Source organism: Cetorhinus maximus, chromosome 3 (assembly GCF_964194155.1).
Source record: "Cetorhinus maximus chromosome 3, sCetMax3.hap1.1, whole genome shotgun sequence".
In the NCBI taxonomy this organism is placed as follows: domain Eukaryota; kingdom Metazoa; phylum Chordata; class Chondrichthyes; order Lamniformes; family Cetorhinidae; genus Cetorhinus; species Cetorhinus maximus.
In genome coordinates, this window is record NC_135881.1 from 186032614 (window position 1) to 186055530 (window position 22917).

At 44.6% G+C, this 22917-nt stretch overlaps 1 protein-coding gene across 3 annotated transcripts in view; it reads left to right on the forward strand.

The window, feature by feature from the left end:
• LOC144679110 (E3 ubiquitin-protein ligase znrf2-like) overlaps nucleotides 1-22917 on the forward strand; it is a 171868-nt gene that overhangs the window by 144159 nt on the left and 4792 nt on the right. Inside the window, exons 3-4 of one of the 3 annotated variants that reach the window (XM_078539424.1) lie at nucleotides 17047-17152; nucleotides 21215-21309. The exons of 1 other annotated variant lie outside the window; for it this stretch is intronic. In XM_078539424.1, coding sequence (XP_078395550.1) covers nucleotides 17047-17152; nucleotides 21215-21272 — 164 coding nt within the window. In that variant the 3' untranslated portion in view covers nucleotides 21273-21309. The remainder of the gene's footprint in view (nucleotides 1-17046; nucleotides 17153-21214; nucleotides 21310-22917) is intronic. One more of the 3 variants, XM_078539425.1, reaches the window with a different exon arrangement.

The window sequence follows — 22917 nt, forward strand, 5'->3', positions numbered from 1 at the left end:
TTTTTCTTGATCATTTCCTTTGATTATCTCAATGGTCAGCTAGTTGGATTACTGAAACAATGTGATGTGCAAACCCCACTCTGGATCCACTAATAGAATTAATATTTTAATGAAGACAGCTATCTCAATTAAACATTGTATATCAGTATTGTATTTACTCTTCAGCTTGAAGTCTATTGAACAATATTTCACTGTTCGATCTGACCTTTCAAATATTTCCATAAGTATAAAACCTGCATCCATCTGGAAAAATCTGGTTTATAAGTTGCACTTCAGCAGTTTTTCGTAACCTTGGTTTTGTGATTTGTTCACATTGGTCCATAAATCACACAAGTATTTTCTGGCCGATTAAGAGTTATACACACAGCTTTTGTACCAATGTGACTAATGCGTTGGGATTCTAAAAGGGATTTTGCTTTTTCAATGTATTTTTTAAAACAACAGCATGTGAGCAGGAACTAATCAGTTGTCGCAATCTCACCTATGAGTCAGAGGGTCGTTGGTTGCAGTCCCACTCCAAAGGCTTGAACACAAAGTCCAGGCTTACAACTAGGGCCGTCAACCCTACTGACCACTCCAGGGCAATACTGAGGGAACACTGCCCTGTTGAAGATCCCATCTTTTGAGTAAGTTGTTAAACCAGAGCCCTATCCTCCCTCTCAGATGGCCATGAAGATCACATGGCACCAATTGAAACTCTTTCGAGTTATCAACAGTCACAGATTGCAACTCTTTCGAGTACAATCACAGTTCTTGGTTTCCGGGAGATGGACATGAACCCACAACCCTCTGATTCAAAGGCGAGGGTGCTATGGACTGAGCCACAGCTGACACCTCATGGCACCAATTGAAGGAGTGCTGGGGATTTCTTCCTGGTGTCCTGGCTGTTATTTGCAGCTGAATCGATGCTTAAAACAGATTATCTGGTCATTATCTCATTGCTGTTTGTAGGATCTTGCTGTGTGCAACTTGACCTCTGCATTTCCTACATCATTACAGAGACTACTCTTCAAAAGTGCATCATTAGTCGCAAAGTGATTTGATATGCTATAGAATACAAAGTCTTTCTTTCTTCTAATTCATTTCATATGCTTGTCACAAAATAAATTGATTATGTAAAGGGCTTGAGGTCCATTTTAAAGGATTCACTCTCACAGTGTAGGCGTGAAACTCTATCAAACTTTATACCTTCCGGGTCAATATCTTTCACATCAAAAATATCCTCAAATAAAATCCCCGCCATCCTTGTGCAAGAAAAACTGAAGTTAACTTCGAGCAAACGCGAAACAAGGCAAATTTCAACCGCTACCAAACAGGCACCCTGTTTAAAGGGCTTGAGGTTCAAAGTCTGCAGCAATGAATTGCCACGATTTGTTAGCAAGTCTGCTTTCTACTAGAGCGAGTCATGATGACTTAAACACCTTGAACTACAAGTGACCAACAAGTTAATAAGTGCAGCATAAAGAAGTATTTGAAATAGTACAGAACGAGGAAACCAGCCTGAACACAGAGATTTTAAAATGTGTGTCTAAACTTCAGCATTCACGAGCTGTACTTGTGCTTCTGAACAGTACTTCTATCCTGGGTTGTCCTTCCTTACGCTTGCAAAACGATTGTTAAAGTATAACCTGATCCCCCAGCACATTCAAATGTCAGTTACTTGGAGAGCAATGCAGTGAGGTCCTTTAAGGCTGCTCATTGGCACTTTTATTTGAAAGCAAAACCGTCGACAAGAAAAGTACTGAGTGACTTAGAGAAACTTTGTGTTGAGTGGGGAGCGAATGGCTTTTTACTGAGAGCTCTGGTTGTTAAACAGGTTGTTATGATGAAAGGAGAAGGGTGAGGAAGGGAGGTATTTTGTCAAAGGCCCTCACACAGGGTAAGTTTTGGAAAGTAAACACTTTTGGCAGTTATGTGTTGAGTGAGCAGATCATTTTGCAGGAGGAAGGGGAGCGGTGGGGAGCCTTACAGAGGAAATCTTGATTAAAATGAAAATACTGACTCAGTTATCATTCACTATGCCTCTGCAGCTGAGCTACAGAGCTCTAGCTCTGAGCTCTAGCTGCGCTTTTGATTGCATTCCATGGTGTGATCAATTCTATCACTTTTGGTAAAATTTGAAACTTGTATACAAAGATTATTGGGGGTGAAAGAAAGAAATAACTTGTGTGTTTCTATAGTACCTTTCATGATTTCAGGCCATCCCAAAGCACTTTGTTGTCAAAGAAGCACTTTTGAAATGCGGTCACTGCTGTAAAGTAGGAAATGTGGTGGCCAATGTGTGCACAGCAAGATCCCACGAACAGCAATGAGATTAATGAACAGATAATCTGTTTTAGATGTTGGTTGATAGGTTAATGTTGGTCAGGATAACAATGAGAACCTCCTTGCTATGCTTCAAAATGGCGCCATGTGATCTTTCACGCCCACCTGAAAGAGCCGGTTTAATATCTCATCTGAAAGACAGCACCTCCGACAATGCAGCACTCCCTCCGTACTTGCACTCGAATGCTAGCCTGGATTAGGGGCTCAAGTATTTGGAGTGGGGCTTGAAAAATGGGAAGGAGACAGTTAAGCAAAGGTAGGTGAGTGTACAACGGGCTGCTTGGAACTGAAATGATCAAAGTATTACAGAAGCATCTGGCAGTCTAGACCAAACCTGCATTTTTTGGCTTCATCGAGATGATTCAACAGGATCTGATCTTCATCATTTGCAATCTCGTTCTCTCAGGCACAGACAGAACTGATGTTATTGTTCTGTCGAAGTGAACAGCCAGGAACAGAAAGTTGGCAGAGGGAATGGGGAAAGGAATTGGCTGGGAATCTATGAAATGCATATTCTGAGGTCTTGGATGCCAGCTGTGCCACTGAAGCAGGCAGTTGTGGGCTCAAGTGTCACTTCAGAGACATGAGTTGTGATGAGCTTTGGGATGTCCCACGGTTGTGAATAGTGTTAAATAAAAACAAGTCTTTCTGTTTTGAAAGTCCTTCTAAGTGCTTTACGCAATGAACAAAACTTTCAAGCATCGTCACCTTGTCCTGTGCACCGTTATATGTTATTGCTCTGTTAACGGCTTGGAAGCCTGTTCCCATGTGGGCATGGCTATTTGTATTTCTTATCGTACAGTTCGATTTTGTGGTTGCATTAAAGCTTGATGTTTTCACCCAAACATTTGTTGATATTGTGATCCAGTTTAAATGCCAAGCCGATGGTAAGCACATTCTAATGGCAGTGGTCAAACATTACAACTGCTGTGGTACTGGGGCTGTTGCCTTGAGCCTAGTAGCGTGTAATGAGCTCTCAGCTTCATCTGTCAGCTCAAGCTCAGCATAGAGTACAAATCAATGTCACTTGCTTGCATAGTCATCAATTACCAGGTGATAAATTGAGAGGACGCAGCTAAACTTTCAACCTGAAACAGCTTGGCAGCAAAAAGAAAATCGGCTGTGTGCACACTACATTTGCACAATGTGTACATTGGAATTACCCTTGTTCTGTGATACCTACTTGGAAGTACCAATGCCCCTCTACAATGCTAGCGATCCCCATTATTTCAATCAGTATCATTTACTCTGTGGATTAGTTTGAATGTAGCCAACAAAATGGCCTTTACAACCAGTGGGCATCCATTGTACATGATTCTGGCAACTTAGACCCATCACCCCATTGTGTGAGACCTTCCTGATGTCTCATGTGCCCCATTGCTGAATTGCCTCCTCACAACCATCAGGGAAGCCTCCTCTCCTCAATGTCCTTCTAAACTCTTGCTCTAGTCACTCATGCTTCTCTATGAAATAGGTTTGGCAACCTGCCACAATTGTCCTGGAAACTTCAGGAATTAAAGATGATCCTTCTGAACACCACTGTGAACAACTCCGAGAGAAAAACCATATGAACGTTAAAAATAATTTTTCCTTTTATTCCCATTTACTTTGGTCACTGTTTATCGGTTATAAAAATATTGGAGGCGGGGTGGGGGGGTTGGGGAGGGGGTGGGGGGGTGGGGGGTGTTGGGGTGGGGGGAGGGCTGTTTGGCCAGGTGAGGCGATTGGAGGTGAGAGCTCGTAGATGAAACCTTCAGGAATGCATCCAACTAGAGTGGACAACCCTAATACTGAAGGCAAACCAAAGCAACTGCAATGTTGACCAGAAGTTGGGCCCTTTTAAGAAGAATATCTGGATCCTCCTGTTCACAGAAAGGCATGATCAGCTGGTGCAGCTGCATCCTTAACCAGAACAGACCTGCCTTCTTTCACACAGCTCTGGATTTGGAAATAGGCTTTGAGAACTGTAAACATGGTTCAAATGGAGACGTGCCAGGGCCTCGGGTACCTTCACCACAACTCAGCAGGGCCCTCCATAGATAGCACAGTCCTAACTTGTTTACATCTAGCTGGTGCTCTGTCAACAAGCTCAGAGTAAACCACAGCTTTCTTTGGCCAACCTCGAAACAAGTAATTCTGGAAATGTCAGGCATCGCATGCGAGAGCACTACCACTGAGCCAGCGCTAACCTCTTCAATGCAAAACATGCTAAACAAATGCAAATATTTTAACGTATCTTTCTCTACATCTTCCATGAACCTGCTAGGGCTCTTATTTTGTAATTGGGTCTTGCAAGATGGACCCTGTTTTATTTTTTGAGACTTGCATTAAGAACATCTTAATTTTCAGCATTCAGTAGTGAAGTATTCTGATTGAAACGGGGTAGGTGTTGCTGGCTGCAGTGCCAGCTCTCCTCTGGGGAACCCTGATTTGAAGTTTGTTGGCGTTGTGCTTTGGGTTTTTTAAGGTGACGGGTTAGGTAGCTCCTAGAGCTCAGAAGGGACTGGGGACTGAGGCAAGGGCAGGGCTGGTTGGTTTCATATCTGGGCAAATCACCTGAAGGAAAAAAACAAGAGGGAAACCAGCCCAGGGGACAAACTATTTTTTTGTGTATTTGATCTCGGGATGTAGGCAACGTCACATTCCTAATTGCCCTGAGCCAATCGGGTAGTGCGGAACTGGAGCCACATGTAGGTAAGACCAACGATTGCAAATTGCCCTGCTTGAAAGACATTGGCCCGGATCTTCCACAAAGCGGCAATCATCATCGGTTTGCCGCTCCACTCGAACTTTTTCCCGCCCCAGCGCTGCTCCGCATTTCTTGCCAGGTCTTCCGAGCCCAGCTTCTCCAGAAATGCAGAGCGCAGCGTCCCCCGATGAGCTCCATTGCAGCACTGTAGACAAGGGGGACGACAAGACACAGCCCCTTTTTATGGCACTAGCTGCCATAAGGTAAGTTTAAATGTCCAGTGTGAATGTTAGTGAATGGGTGAGTGGATGAGCGAATGAATGGGTAAAATGCTAGTGTGGGCAGGGTGAGTGAGGTAAGTGGGTAGGTTGGCATGGTGGCAGGTGGGGAGGTCGGTCAGGAGGGATATTCGGGTCGGGGGCAGTAGTCGGGTCAGCTCAGTGGGGTAGTTGGGTTGGGTCAGTAGTCAGGGCTGGGGTCCAGAGGAGTAGTCAGGTGGGAGGAGTGGTGTTGGGGTAAGTCAGTGTGATTGGGGGCCAATCCTGTAATTACCTAGAGCTAGACTAGGAATTTTCTGTCTAACATTTCCTGGTTAACTTTCCAAAGTGTCCTACTCCAATTCCAAGTCGACACATTTGCAGAGGGTCCTGGGGAGTAGGGGAATTGCCCAACGGAAGTTGGAAATTCCCGTGGAGGTCAGTGCATCGGAACTTCGGCAGGGTCCCAACATATATCTTGGATCATATGTCTGGTCTCCAATGATCCAGAGACCGGAAGATCTGGGCCATTATAGTCAACCAGTTTAGGCTTTTTACAACAGTTAGGCAGATTAATGGTGCCTCCTGATATGCTGAAGGTGAAAAAGGCCCTTGAGCAGAAACATTTGATAAGGTTTACTAGACTAATACCTAGAATGGCCGTGTTGTCTTAAGAGGGGAGGCTGGTCAGGGTAGGCTTTAATCTACTGGAGTTCAGAAGAGTAAGAGGCAACTTGATTGAAACATATCCTGAGGGAGTTTGAGAGGGTGGATATGGAAAGGATGTTTCCTCTTGTGGGAGAATCTAGAACTAGGGTCACTGTTTAAAAATGAGGGGTCGCCTATTTAAGACAGAGATGAGGAAAAAAATTTTCTCTGAGGATTGTGAGTCTTTGGAACTCTCTTCCTTAAAAAGCAGTGGAAGCAGAGTCTTTAAATATTTTTAAGGCAGAGGTAGATAGATTCTTGATAAGTAAGGGGGTGAAAGGTTATCGGGGGTAGGCGGGAATGTGGAGCTGAAGTTACAATCAGATCAGGCATGATCTTATTGAATGGTGGAGCAGGCTCGAGGGGCCGAAGGGCCTACTCCTGCTCCTAATTCGTATGTTTGTATGTATCTCATCCTATTGCAGTTTAGGGGAGAAGTTGATACGGGGGCGTGTGACGGGAATGGTTATGATTTACAGCTGAAAATTTCAGTAAACATTTTGGGCTATTTCAGGAATCTGTGCCTGTCTGCAGCCAGAACTATATTTGATTACATTTGTTTATGCAGACAGTAAGCACACAACATCATGTAATACTGTGCAGTTGTAATCCTAGCAATCTGACTTGGCTCTTGCACTAAGTGATGCTGTGGAGCAGGCCCTGTGATGATGTAAATCTTTTCACTGAAGGATAGGAAACCCAGGTCACAAGTGCAGTGGATAAATTCACAACCCCATGAGGTTTGTGCTACTATTTATTGTGGCATAGCTTTGCATTCGCATTGCAGTGCAGCACTGTTGCATTGGTTTCTGCTGTGGCTGTTCTGAGATATTTGTAAATGCTGGTGAGATTACCCTGCTTTTGACTTCGAGATGCTCAGCATATCTCGGTATTTTGATCCAGTGTAGGATAGAGATATTTGGAGAAATATCTTTATGGAGCATAAACTGTCACAGGAGGTAGTTGATGCAGAGGTCATTAAATATTGCAAGTGAAAGATGGATATATGTAAAAAGCGAATGGATGAGATCAGAACTGTGAGGTTACACTTACCAGGAAAGGCTGAACAAGCTACGGCTCTTCCTTGGAAAGGGAAGACTGAGTAGTTTAATGGAGGTTTTTGGAATTACAAAGGGGTTTGGTAGGTTAGGCCTAGAGAGGATGTTTCTGTTTTGGGGGAGGCTGCAATGAGGGACCACAAATATAAGATAATCACCAATAAATCCAGCAGGTAATTCAGGAGAATCATCTTTACTGAAAATGCTTACAACGTGGAACTTGCTGCCACGAGGAGTGCACTTGAGGGAGAAAGGAATAGAAGGATATGCTGATGGTGTTAGATGAAGAGGGACGGACGGGAGGAGGCTCGTGAGGAGCATAAATGCCAGTAGAGAGCAGGTGGGCCGAATGGCCAGTTTTTGTGCTGTAAATTCCATGTAATTCTCTTATCCCATATTACTGCGATTAAGCACCATAGGAGTGAATTGAATGCTTTACAGGTTAGAGATAGACTTGTCTAAAGGATTACTTTAGTGTCGCAGGAATTATGCAGTACAATAAAATTCATAGCCGGGTTGGACCATGATCTCAACGGGAGAGATTAGAGTTGAGCAGAATGCGATTTACTTTTTACTACCACAGCCAGACAGTGGGTTACAACAAGATTTTACTACTTATTGGTTGATTTTTAATTTGGTTACCCTTGAAAGAGAGAGGTTTCCTTAATAAAAAAAGATGGTGTCACGTTGGATTTGGATGACAATCAAGTCTATTGCTTTTTCTGTTCGTGGAACCAGTTTGATCAAAGAGATACTAGAGCCCCAAGGTGTTGTTCAGTCTTCAGCCTTCTCTTGCACGTTACTCACAAACAGCGCATCTTCCATGTGAATTTACAGAAAAGAATCAATAAGGTAGTGCTTAGCTTGAAACCAGCTAGGCAACACACCCGCACTATTAATGTAATAGAGTTTCCAAGATCAATGTGCAATATGACCACTATTCAGGCACTTTTTCTCCTTTGTAAGTTAGAGCAGTGTTTTCTGATATTGTTTCTGACGATGCCACTTTGTAAGGGATTTTTTTTTTTAAGTTCATCTCATTGTGATAATGTGCTTTCTGGAAAGGAAGGAAAGATAGGAAGGCAGTTTGGTGGCAATGTGTCAGCATGTGTGTGCCCTTCAGTGATAAGGCTGCAGTTTGCATCTGCAGCTCTCCACAGCTCTTCAGTTTTGTGGGTCAAGTACTGAGGTGGCTAAGGGGGACGCAAGGGGAAGGGGCCAGGTGATCCACTGGGAGAACTGAACAACAGTAAAAAATTTACATTTGTATAGCCCCTCTCATGACCTCGGGTTCTCCTAAAACACTTTACAGCTATTGATGTATTTGTAATGTAGAACAATGCAGCTAATTCGCATAGTGCCAGGTTCCACAGACAATCTGCTGTTTTTTAGGGATGTTAGTTGAGGGATAAATATTGATCAGGACACCAGGGAGCACTCCCCTACTCTTCTTTGAAATAGCACTATGGGATCTTTTATATCCACCTGCGATGGCGGACGTGGCCTCAATTTAACATTTCATCCAAAAGACAACATCTTCGACAGTGCAGCACTCCCTCATTTACTGCACTGTAGTGTAAATTATGTGCTCTGGATTGGGGATTTGAATGCACAACCTTCTGACTCAGAGGCAAGAGAACTACTGTCAAGCCTGATGCAAACGGTCAACAAAGGTCATCTGCCTGTTATCTTATGGAGGATTGAGATAAGATGGAGGGGGGAGAACATGAAGCGGGAAAAGGCAAAAACGGCTCTATTTCTTAGAAAAAGCTTCAAAAAAATTGAAAATAATAAGGTATATTCATTTTTGGGAAACCCAAATTTCTACATTCAACAGAATAAGCTTTCTAATCCAATAACCCAGTTTGAAATTTAAATACAGTGTATTATAGGATTAACTTATTCTCATCTTGGTTTTATTTGAGGTTCCTTGTGTAGCTACCATATTACATTATTGATGCCATAATTACATGTTGTAGTGGTTAGTTCAAAACCAACCAGAGAACAGACCTAAGCTATTAATGTAAGTGTTTCCAAGATCAGTATGCACTGTGACCACAACTTAGCCAGCTCCTCTATAGCTTTGAGGGGTGCATTTTGGTATTGTTTTCAGCTGCCTGGGTCCTAAACAATACTCCCACTACTTGAGTTGGTCCAAGTCAAGTGGAATGCCTGAGGTGGAGCTACAGCTAAGGCGTCGAAGCAGTCGCTGACTAAAGTCACCAAGAAGCCGCCCAAGAAGCGGAGGAAATCTCGCAAGCAGAGCTATTCCACTTACGTGTACAGGGTGCTGACCCAGGTCCACCCTTCCACCAGGATCTCCTCCAAGGCCATGAGTGTTATGAATTCCTTCGTTGTTGACATTTTCAAGTGCATTGCCTCCGAGGCTTCGCACCTCTTTCACTACAACAAGCGCCACACCATCTCGGCCAGGGAGATCCAGAGTGCCGTCCGCCTCATGCTGCCAGGGGAACTGGCCAAACACGCCATCTCCAAAGGCACCAAAGCGCTCACCAAATACGCCAACTCCGTTTAGGTCGATCATTCTAAAGATTAAGTTGGGCAGGTGCACTGGTATAAACAGTCCAGACACCAGCTGGTAGGGAGCAAAGAGTCCATGATTGGGGAGTCATGTCTGGACTGTGGAAGGAATGAGCTTGGTGGGCTGAATGGCCTTTTCTCTCATTGTTTTTATTTTATAATCCCACTTCATTACGGCAATCTTATTAACGAGAAAATAAACCCAACTTTTGACTTCTCCTTTTAAGCTGCAATTGTCTATTTTTAAGCCAAATTCTTTTTTTCACCATCAGAGTGGTTCCTCTTTTGTCTATTTTTTGCAAAGCTTACAGGAAGTGAGCTGAAAGAGGGAAGAGAGAGTGTGTGATGTTTGTTTCCTTTTAATTTTCCCGCTCTATTTTACTTCACACAAAGCAGAAATGGGAAATTTTCAAAATGAGTGTTCCCGACCGAGTTCCCCTTTTCAATTCCGCTCAATGCAGTGTGCATTGCAAATGACCAGATTGAAGAGTGTCAATGTATAGGATGACCTTGTGTAAGATGCTCCTCCGCACTATGGTGATGCCAAAAGCTTTAAGGTAATTGAGCAATGCCTTGACAATACTTCAGCCCCATCTAGGTATTCCTGGAGGTTTCATCACATGATCACCCGCTGCGCCACCGACACATGCCTGCCATTGGTCACCTGGCATATCCATTCTCACGGTGCCCCACCATCCCACACCAATTGAGAATTGAGATTACCCAATGAGATCACCGGCCAGTCTTCCAAACGCAAGGGAATGCAGGCGACATTTATATAACCTGTCCTCACAATTTATCCCTCTGCACTACCTCTAACCCAACTTATGCTTAATTGTGCCATGCAGAGGAACTTCTCCCAGTCAGTGTCTTGGCACCGTGTCTCCTAATGTCTGACCCAGGTCATTACTTTCAGTCGAACAGTTGGGCAATGATTGAAGATAAGAAATCTTGTATACCCCAGACAGTAGTCAGTATGTGCAGTAATATATGCTTATATGATTGGGTAATATATACACATATATATTGGATATATTTAACACACACATACACGGTAGAATTTTCAGTGCCCACCGGCATCAAGTGTGCTGGGTGACATGAGCGGACAATATGGCAAGAAGGCCAGAAATCGGTTTCACGATGTCATGAAACCATTTTGCGATCGTCCACTGAGCGCATCGATGGCGGACTGCAGTCACTGGTGGAGGTGCTCACAGCCCCTTGCAATGTCAACATCCCAGTTTGGACCAGCATCCCCCATGGTTCAAGCTAACAGTGCAGCCTTGCAGCACGGGTTAGGAGAATGCCTGCGCCTGAGCTGAAAGCCCAGCATGCAGTCCAGTGGGCAGTCGGTCGGGTGGAGTGGGGCAGAGGTGGGTGGGGCTTCGGGCAGACATGCAACACACTAAACTCTAGCCATCCAAGTGGTGGCTCGTCGGGAAGCATTGAGGGGCCTGCAGACTTAACCAAGAGAGGTTCTTAGTATAGCCAAGCTAAACCACACGTCTCTCTCTTTCATCCTACAGGGTGTGTACACCAGGAGCATGGAGCTTGGTGAACTAGCTGTATGCCTCATGGCGTACAGAGAGCAAAGATGACGGAAAAGAGAGTGACAGAGGTGCCTGGCTGTGCAGAGGGAGGAGCAGCACCCTCAGGAAGAAGGGGCAGCTGGGGTTCCCGCACACGCCACTGAAGAACGACAGCGACCCGTCGCTGGCCGGTGCCCAGCTAGACCCAGGGTCTGTAGACACCACCTTTCATTTCTGCAGATGACCGAGAACCTGTGTTGCCAAAGACTGTGCATGTTCAGGGAACTGGTTGATTACATCTGCCAGCAACTGCAGGATTTGGCGCTATAGGGACATGGAGGGCATCCACTGCCAGTTGCCGTGAAAGTGACCACAGTGCTCAATTTCTATGCCAGTGGCTCCTTTCAGGGTTCCACAGGTGACCTCTTGGGATCTCACAAGTCTCCACCCACAAATGCATCCATGAGGCCATTTCGTGAGGTCACACAACTTTGTGCATTTCGCCCGGGACCAAGAGAGCCAGGATGCAAGAGCAATTGGATTTGTCCAGATCTCGGGTTTCCCACAGGTGCAGGGTGTGACTGGTTCAAATCTCCGTCACAACAAGGGATCACCTATGTCAACCGCAAGGGCTTCCATTCGCTGAATGTGCAGCTGGTGTGTGATCACCAAAAACGCATCCTGTCGGTCTGCACTTGGTTTCCAGGGACTGTCCATGACTCCTACATTCTCAATCAGTCACAGATCCCTGATGTCTTCCAGGGTCCACAAAAACTGCAGGGATGGCTTCATGGGGACAAGGGCTACCCACAGAGGAAGTGGCAGTGCAGTGGCCTCAGACTGCAGCAGAGTGAAGGTATAACGAGGCTCATGTTACAACTTGCAACTTGGTGGAGCAAATCATCGGGATGCTGAAAATTAGGTCCTGGTGCCTGTTCCGGTCTGGTGGAGCCCTGCAATATAGTTCACAGAAGGTGTCACACATCGTCGTTGCCTGCTGCACCTTTACAACTTGGTGCCGCAATGGGGAAATGAGCTGGCTGAGGAGGAGATGGAGGGGCTGGAGGTCTCCTCCGGTGAGGAGGACGTCAATGGTGATGAGGGTGATGAGGTCCTCGAAGGCGATGATGATGGCAATAAGACCCTCGTGCTGGCCAAATGAGGCAGATGTGCTCGGGAGGCCCTCATAGCTGCTAGATTTGTGGAGGATGATGACAACATGCAGTGAGGAGACACCATAGATCCTCACATTGCATCTGTGAATGTTTGACTCCAGTCTGGCTTATGGCAGCGCGCATAACCCCTGTGATAATGCTCCTGTCATGGAGACGCAGTGGAGACCCTAATAGTCGCTCGATTGCAGGAGGATGATGACGACATGCAGTGAGGACTCTCCATCGATCTTCACATAGCCTCTGAGAATGTCTGACTACTGTCTGGCTGAGGGCAGCTCACTTACGCTCTGTGATCAGGGTTATATCCTAGAGATGCAGCCATGAAACTGTAAAAGCACCTGATCCTTTGTCCACCTTCAGCACCTGACCCCTTCAGGAGCACAGCGTCACAGATGCTGAAGGGATGGGGCCAGACCCACCTTAAAGTTGTTGAGAGCACACAGAGAGAATGATGGAACTCTGTGATGCCTGCCTACGACATTCTGGCAGCAATGATAAGCACCATCTGTTGAGGTGCAGGCATCACTAATATGTCCAGGGAGTGTGAGGCTGGACCATCACTGTGGTCTGAAAGCTGCACAAAGCACAGGGAAGAGGCCCTGGACTGAGACACCTGCCTTTATCTTGTGCAGAAAGGTTTCACATCTGAGTGACACGAACACTGCAGAACAGAACAAGGAGCCAGCAGCTGGGAACATACTTGGGAGTTTACTTACAATAGTGAACATTACATACAAGTGACTAATATCCATGCCCAGGCTGTGCAACTGCATCTTAACTTTCTTAACCCTGCCCTACGTCTTGGTGCTCCCCGGATATCCACAGTGGACTGCTGACTGCTACACCCTGTCTGTGATGGCCTTGGTGGGCGTCCTCTGGAGGGCCGAGACCTGGAGGGCCCCGGCCTGCTTTCAGGGTCCTGCTGTGTGGCAGTGGCACCCTCACATCACTCACAGTATGGTTGTCTAATGGATGTTTCACTGCTGGATCTTCACTTGGTAGAGCACTGCCGACCTCACGGTCAGCACAGGAACGGTACAGATCCTCGCCGGCCAGCTGAGTGGCTCTGTTTTCAAAATCCATGAGGACCTTGATTTCAGGCATTCCTCCACCGGTCTGTGACCTCTCCTTCTTGTTGTTTGCCAGCTTGTCCTGCATGAATAGAGGTAGAGAGAGTGTAAGCAGGACGCCTGCCAGGCCAGATGATTATAATGCCTGGCATTTGTGGGTGGTGAGTGGTCCCATGAACGGGATGAGGACAATGAAGGTGTGTGTGAAAGTGAATGGTGATGCCCCTTTAACAGGCAGTGAGTAAGGTCCCTGTGGATGTGTGATGGGTTTGTGAGTATGTGAGTTGAGAGTAATGAGAAGAGTGACTTACCCTGGTGGAACGGAGGAGATCATTCATCCTCTTTTTCCACTGGTTGGCTACCCTCTTTTGCAGGGCATTGGCACTGACCACCGCTGCCACTGCCTCCCAAGCCAGATTAGTGATGCCGCTGCCCCTCCTGCAGCCAGAGCGGGGGCAGAGGACATCAAGGCGGGCATCTATGGCGTCCAAAAGGCACTCGAGGAGCGCGTCACTAAACTCGGGGGGGGGGGCGGCTGCAGTCTTTTTGCCTTTCAGGGCCATCCTGTCTTCTGTGCAGCAGTCGTGGGCTAGAAGCACTGAGAGGTGTGTGCCCAGCATGATGAAGCAGCGAGGTGATGGCGTGGCAGGTGAATGAAAGCTTGCCCACCTTGGAAACAACACGTTTCCTGGGAATGCATAACTAATGTAGCGGGTTTGGGACAACATGAGAAGACGCCATAGTGGCCAGTGGGTAAAATGTCGTTTTCCCCGCCTGCTACCGCACTTAGTGCAAATCTGGGACGATTCCACCCATGGACTCATATATATATATATATATATAAAAAAAATATATATTATATATACTTACACTCATATATTTATATACATATGTACATACAGACACAATCCAGTACTTGCAGACTGAAATTGATGGATTTTTGTAGTTAAAATTATCAAGAGTTAAATCAGACGTTGGTAAATGACTCTCAGATCAGCCATGGTCTAACTGAATTGTGGTGAATAGAAATGAGGAGTTGAATGGCCGCCTCTTGTTGCTGGTATATGCCACAACATGTTGTAAAGACACACTGTAATCGAGGGGCCTCGTCTGCATTGTAGGTTCCAGTGATGGTGATGTACGAGGGATATGTGACTGTTATACAGACAGGTCCATGAACCTCTGCATTAATTTAAAAGGCTTTTCAAAGTCACTTAGATTAAAATGAGAGCCTTTAAAAATAAAAGACCTAGAAGGGCAAGCAAAAACCACGAGACTTTTGGTCACCAAGGTGGAGGTGGTTTGAAGTGTCGATGTAATGGGAAGAAATATGTGTGACCACTTAGTGGTCGCTGCTCATATTAAAATCCTCAGCAGCAGAATTTACAACTGGACCTCCTGATTCATCTTCATTTTAATCTATAACTGAGTTAGGCTGATTTGTGTGCAGAGAGATGTACAGTAAGGAGTTGAGCAATTGCTATATCCTGAACATCTGCTTGTGAGGTACATGACATCAGTGAACAGTGCATCGATTGTTTCATTTTTTAACCTCCCCTGCCAGAGATTGGTACGATTGCGCCACGTCACTAAACCTCTGCTGACCAAATCCAGCAGCTCAGCTGGTGAAACAGGTCAAACCCAACCAAATCCTACTCCCACTCCTTTTGGTGAAAACCGGCCACTCCGTTCTAAACCGGGCCATTTGACAGAGAACCGAGGTCAAGACGTAATATCTCAAGTTAAAGCAAAGAAGCTGTCAGACCTGCTGAGTTTTTGCAGCATTTTCTGTTTGTGTCCCCCAGAGCATTAACCTGGGCTTCTGGATTACTAGTCTGGTGATATTATCACCGAACCACCGCCTCCCCATTATATAATTATGTAATTAACACGCCCCTCTACCCCTCTACCTCTCTCTCTTCCTTTAAGGTGCTCTTTAATACATTCTTCTTTGATCCAGCTTTTGGTCCCAATGTCTCCTTAGGTGGCTGAATGTCAGATGACTGATAATGCTTCTATGCAGGTCTTTGCAGCGTTCTACTATTTTAAAAGGTACTATACAAATATGAGTTGTTGTTGCAATGGAAAAATTCCTAATGGAAAAATAACAGTAAAAATCCTTCTTTAAACCTTCCCCTTTCTTACGTTACGCTCCTTATGTAAAATGATTCTGAGTCCATTATTCTGGTTTTATCATGGCTGGTTAGTCACGTCCTATTGCAGATACCTGGCAGGTTTAGTGCTGAGTATCAGTGACTCCCCTGAATACATTGGTCTCGTTTGGTTTGCTTTCCCCGTGGCTTTCAAAGACGAGCTGCTGAATGTGACCTGAGCTCCTCAGCACGAAACTGAGATAGGCAGCCCCCTCTACTGGTGCCATTTCATGAAGTTGTTCAGTAAGTTTTTTTAAACAAACACTCCAAAGCCTATTCATTGCTGCAGTAGCTGCTTCCTAAGCGCCCTTGGATAATTAACACACGCTCAGTTGCCCTTGAGAAGGTGGTGGTGAGCTGCCTTCTTGAACTGCTGCAGTCCATGTGGTGTAGGCACAACCACAGAGCTGTTAGAGAGGGAGTTCCAGGATTTTAACTCAGTGACAGTAAAGGAACGGCGATATAGTTCCCAAGTCAGGATGGTGAGTGGTTTGGAGGGGAACTTCCAGGTGGTGGTGTGTCTGCTGCCCTTGTCCTTCTAGATGAGAGCGGTTGTGGATTTGGAAGGTGCTGTTTAAGGAGGCTTGGTGAGTTTCTGCAGTGCAACTTGTAGTTGGTACACACTGATGCTACTGTGCGTCAGTGGTGGAGGGAGTGAAAGTTTGTGGGTGCCAATCAAGCGGGCTGCTTTGTCCTGGATGGTGTCCAGCTTCTTGAATGTTGTGGGAGCTGCACTCATCCAGACAAGTGGAGTGTATTCAATCACAGTAAATATACCAGTAAATACATTTAGTAAACCATTACCCCTAAACCGATTTCTCCTCCCACATGTGCACAGAAACATACATCTAGAAGTTAAAAAAAGGAAAGACTTGCAGTTATATAGCATTTTTCATGAACAATGGGCTTCTCAGAAGTCTTTACAGCCAAATAAGTACTACTTTTTAAAAATGTATTTACTGTTGTAATGTAGGATACATAGCAGCCAATTTGCATACAGCAAACTCCCACAAGCAGCAACATGATAATGACCAGATGGTCTGTTTTCATGATGTTGGTTGAGGAATACATATTGATCAGGGCACCAGGGAAAACTCCCCTGCTTTTCCTCAAAAGAGTGCCATTGGGTCTTTTACATCCACCTGAGCAGGCAGATGGGGCCTCGCTTTAATGTGTCACCCAAAAGATGGCATCCCCAACATTGCAGCACTCCTATACACATATATATACATTCTGATAGTGCACCTAAGCCAGAAAGATGGTACCCCTGAATCCAGGGGTTGTTCAACAAGCTAATTGAATGCAGCCTTTTAACACAAAGGAGCATTAGGTTTTGCTAATGAGATTGGCGGCATTAGTTCCTGCAGAACAGTTTCCTTAGCTACTTAAGGAGCAGTCAGTCCTACATGTGCAATTATGTATTAACAGGATCTTCTCCTTACACACATGGTCTGCTGGTAGAAGCTTGGAACAATATTAACACATTAACAACCAACGGCCCAATTCCTTGTCGTAATGTCATTTATGTTTTCTTGCTGCAGAGGATGTGCTGAGTAAAGATACTGGAGAATGTGCAATATGCCTTGAAGACCTGCAGCAGGGAGATACCATTGCACGCTTGCCTTGTCTATGCATCTACCATAAAGGGTAAGTAGGCTGAAGAGCTGAGGTTATTGCTGCGGGGTGTGCCTTTGGGAGTCAAGAGCTCTTGTATCCAAGGAGGAGACGTCTGATAAAAACCGCGACAATACTCTCACTACTGTAATGCCACAATCTATCACCAGGCAGTAATGATGACCTCTGAATATCACCAGTGCACTTTGGAGCATTTTGAATCAGTCATTTCAAGAGACCACTGCGTAAATGATTAAATTCACAAAAATACAAATTGCTCCCAAAGCACTGTGTCCAAGAATGTTCAGACTTGCAGTTCTTATAAGAGTTGTTTCCAGTTCTCTTCATGCTTCCATGTTGGAATGGTCGATGGCAATCTCATACCAGGCTAGGGTGGCCAGCAATGGTTGGAGAAATTCCTGGGTGTTCATCACATGGCCTCCTCTAAGCACTCCATGCAGTCAAACAGTCCTTTTACCAATATTTCCAATATTTTCAAAAATAAGAAATGAAGGAAATGATAATTTATAAAAGCATTAAAAAAAATTCTCCAGGAATGCTCACAACAATGTCCAAGAGATTAATACTCAAATCCTGAAGGCTCCAGGGCATTCTCAGAGGGCTAGAAACCCTACCCTGGGCCAACTTTCACTCAGTTGACTCAGTAACATTGCCAGTGGCTTAGAAGTAAATCTCTTTGGCTCACTTTTGTCTCAGGATTAATCCATGGGACCATGGCACGAGCAGCGACTTCACAATAAGTCCATATTGGCCAGGAATTTATTACATTTGGCTCTTCACTATTGGATTCATTCATTGATTTCTAAAAGAAAGAATCTGAACCAGGAGTTGCTGTTTATTCAAGATAAGTCGTGGAAAATTGTTTTTAAAAAATGGTATGGTTTGTTGTTCTATGAAAGCATTAAGAAAAGTGTTGGCCTCCTGAGGTCTAAGCCCTCCAACTTGTGCCCTCCCCCCGCACACAACTCACCGAGTTTTAGCCAGAGTGTCATTTAGGTCTTTTTACTCAGGGCCTCGTGTTCCCCATAATTTGCATTGGTGCAGAAGCAACGGAAATGTAAAATTCTGCTGAAAATTCTACAGAGGGAAAATCACTATGGGATCGGGATGATTCCCTGTCTTTGTTTTTGAACACAGCGAATAGAATGATGGAATAATTAACAGCAACAACTTGTTTTTACATAGCACCTTTACGGCCACCAAACTAAGGAAGGCTTGGGAGGTGGAGGAATTTAGGGAGGGACTTCTGGACAGTGGCAATTAAGGAGAGTTTAGTGCTCCTAGTGATACTTGCGTCCTTTCACAAGATGGACAATAATTGCAACCCTTTCTCTATTTGGTCCACATCCTTGCTTCTTTAGAATTCATTGTACAACCTATGAAATTAGGGAATATTTTCCGAAATGAACGAGACTCCCCTCTCTATCAAAGGCAATGATATAAGTTAGTGCAACACAGTGTAACAATGTGTTAGTATAGAGCAGAAATGAGAGCAGGAATGGACTGCACGGACCTTTGAGCCTTCTCCACCATTCAATGCAGATGTATTCTTTTAACCTGGGAAACCTCACATGGTAAGTTAATGTTCTCAGCTGGCCTTTTGATAGTCCTGCAGAATATTTTCAACACTGGCAGAAACCTTAAGAGCTGGTTATTTCACCTTGCTGCCAGGAAATAACAGGTTATCATGGGAGACTTGAAGGGAAATCTGGGCCTGCACACAATAGGGGAAGCTATTGGGACCAACAAATCCAGGGAACCCTGGATGTCTAGGGATATGCAGGATTAGATAAAGAGAAAAGGGGAGGCTTATGGCAGATACCGAGGGCTCAAAACAGCGGAATCCCTAGAGGAGTATAGAATGTGTAGGGGGAGCTTAAAAAGGAAATTAGGAGAGCAAAAAAGGGGGCATGAAAAAACATTGGCAGGTAAAATGAAGGAAAATCCAAAATTATTTTACAAGTACATTAAGAGTAAGAGGATAACTATGGAAAGTGTAGGGCCCCTCAAGGACCATAGTGGTAATTTGTGTGTGGAGCCGGAAGACGTAGGTAGGGTTCTAAATGAATACTTTGTGTCGGTGTTCACAAGTGAGAGGGACGACATGGGCATGGAAATCAGGCAGAAGGACTGTGATATCATTTTAAAAATTGGCATAGAAAGGGAGGAAGTTCTAAGTGGTCTGGCAGGCTTAAAAGTAGATAAATATCCAGGCCTGGATGAAATGTATCCCAGGCTGTTGAGTGAGGCAAGGGAGGAGATAGCAGGGGCACTGGCAATAATTTTCAAAACCTCTCTGACCACAGGAGAGGTGCCAGTGGACTGGAGGACAGCCAATGTGGTACCGTTATTCAAGAAGGGAGGAAGAGAGAAACGAGGGAACTGCGGGCCAGTCAGTCTCAGTGGTGGGGAAACTATTGGAAGCAATCCTGAGGGACAGAATTTATCTACACTTAGAGAGGCAGAGATTAATCAAGGACTGTCAGCATGGTTTTGTTAAGGGGAGGTCATGTTTGACCAATTGGATTGAATGTTTCAAAGAGGTGACCAGGTGTGTAGATGAGGGCAATGCATTTGATGTAGTCTACTTGGACTTCAGCAAGGCTTTTGATAAGATCCCGCATGGGAGATTGTTAACGAAGGTAAGAGCTCATGGGATCCAAGGCAATTTGGCAAATTGGATCCAGAAGTGGCTGAGTGGCAGGAAGCAGAGGGTGATGGTCGAGGGGTGTTTTTGTGATTGGTTGCCTGTGTCCAGTGGGGTTCCACAGGGAGCGTTGTTGGGTCCCTTGCTGTTTGTGGTATATATAAACGATTTAGACTTGAATGTGGGAGGCTTGATCAGTAAGTTCGCGGATGATATGAAAATTGGTGGGGTGGTAAATAGTGAGGAGGATAGCCTTAGATTACAAGAGGATATAGACAGGCTGGTCAGATGGGTTGATCAGTGGCAAATGGAATTTAATCTGGATAAGTGTGAGGTGATGCACTTGGACAGGACAAACAAGGCACGGGAATACACGCTGAATGGTAGGACCCTGGGAAGTACCGTGGATCAGAGGGACCTTGGTGTGTATTTCCCTTAAGGTAGATAAGGTTAAAAAGGCATATGGGATACTTGCCTTTATTAGCCGAGGCATAGAATATAAGAGCAGGGAGGTTATGCTGGAACTGTATAAAACGCTGGTTAGGCCACAGCTAGAGTATTGCGTGCAGTTCTGGAATCTGCATTATATGAAGAATGTGATTGTACTAGAGAGAGTGCAGAGGAGATTTACCAGGATGTTGCCTGGGCTGGAGAGTTTTAGTTATTAGGAGAGATTGGATAGACTGGGGTTATTTTCCCTGGAGCAGAGGAGGTTGAGGGGGGACATGATTGAGGTGTATAAAATTATGAGGGGCATAGATGGAGTAGACAGGATGGAACTTTTTTCCCCTTGGTGGAGGGATCAATAACCAGGGGGCATAGATTTAAGGTAAGGGGCAGGAGGTTTTGAGGGGATGTGAGGAAGAATTTTTTTCACCCAGAGGGAAGTGGGAATCTGGAACTCACTGCCTGAAAGGGTGGTAGAGGTAGAAACCCTCATAACATTTAAGAAGTATTTGGATGCGCACTTGTGATGCCATGGCACACAAGGCTATGGGCCTAGTGCTGGAAAATGGGATTAGAATAGTTAGGTACTTATTTGACCAGTGCAGACTTGATGGGCCAAAGGGCCTTTTTCTGTGCTGTAGACTTCTATGACTCTATGACAACGGAGAACGTGGAAAATAAAGGGAGATGGGGGCATGTTAGGAGGAAAAGCACAAATACAGAAAGAGACAAGAAAATGACTGGCTGTTGGAAATTTGCAAAGCACCACACTCCTTTGAAGTGGTGCCTGCCTCACAAATATGGCTGCATGATGATTCCATTGTGTTACCTGCAATCCTCCAACTGTATATAGATTCTGCATGGCTCCATTTCATGTAATTGGCCTTATTGGCCTTTAAGAAGATGCCTTCTTTCAAGTATACAACCTTGTGTAAATAGACTTGATGTAACAGTAATGTTGTGTCTGCTTTTCTGTCCAGATGTATAGACTCTTGGTTTGAAGTCAATAGGTCATGTCCTGAGCACCCATCAGATTAACAGATGAACGGAACCGACTGTTTGCTGTTGCTATAAGGTAATTCCTTTGTAAGCCTAGTCTCCACAGAAGCCTCCAGCTCCTCAGTGTTGGATTGTTATCAAGATTGGCTTTTGTCTGCTTGACTGACACTGCACTGAGACACAAGTCACTTCCACTTACTGAAGGCTCTGGAAGGCTTTTTAATGGCATTCACAGAATGTTTTTTGATCTGCAGCATGTACAGGATCACATACCCGCTCTCTCCAACATGCTAATAGGATGCTTATGATGTTTTCAACATTCAGTTCTCATTCGCATTCAGTGCACTCAGTGAATTGACCCTATATATCGAACTGCTTCAGACTGGAATGAGCTTACATATATTGAAACTGGCAGATGAGTCATATAACTCCATTCAGAGAGTGTACGCAAACAAGGACTATTTGGATTATAAAATGATTTTCTGAGTCTAATTATTTTAACTGTTACCAATTATCAGGGGAGAGATGATTTGCCTGCAGAGTAATTTGCTCCTGTTTAAAGTTCTATTCCTGCTTATCCATTACCATTTTCTGAAAACATTTGATTTTATTTCAACCAAGGGATCTTGCTTATTTGTGCACACAGTTGGTGGACAAATAATCTATTTTCTACACTTTGTTCACTTAAGTAGGGATGCTCATTGAAATGATTCACTTTCCATTCCATCTCATGAATGTTTTCCAATGTAATTGTAAATATCCTAAAATATGAAATGTTTCATGTTGCTGTAAAACCTGCTTGTGTTTAAGTTGTGACTGTGAAGGATGCCGCACCCATTCACAGGTCTACCCTGTGCATTTTTTCAGACATAATGAAGTGTTCCCCTAAATGCAGTATACGGCTGCAGGCTATGGAACCGGCTATGGAAATTTAACAGCCACTATAAGATTGTCAGTGTGATATGACATATGGCATGATTAGCTATATAGAATCTTAGAGCACCAAAGGAGGCCATTCATCCTAACACACTTGTGCCAACTCTTTGAAAGAACTATTCAATTAGTTCCACTCCAGAGCTCTTTTCCCAGAGCCCTGCACATTTTTACCTTTCTAAGTATACACCCTCATTCAGGTATATTTTCTTTTTCAGATATGAGGGAAAGCTAGATAACTACCTGAGGATAGGAGGTTATGCAGAAAGGGTGAGATGGAGAGGGTTGGAGGAGGCTCATGTGGAGCATAAACAACAGCATGGACCAGTTGGGCCAAATGGTCTATATCTATATTTACATTTTATGTATTTCTGTGTATCCAATTTCCTTTTGGAAGTTACTTTTGAATCTATTTTCAACACCCTATCAGCTCGTGCATTCCAGATCATAACAATGACTAGTTTTATTTCAACAAAGGTAAAAGCTGGGCAACCATACTCTGATTTTGAATAATCCCTCCCTGCAAGGTTTAAGCAGCAAACTGTTTTGTTGTCTGGTAGATCTGAGTAGATCTGAGGTAAAACTCTACAATCAAAAGTTGGAACATTTGGTCATTGGACAGAATGGGTTTTTTTGACAAAAAAAGTGATTAATCTGCTTTTCCAATTTAGCCATGACGTCTCATCTCTCCAATTTCTTCCATCAGGATGGGTTGGGCTTGTCTGGGCCTTGGAGCGCACTTCTCCATGAA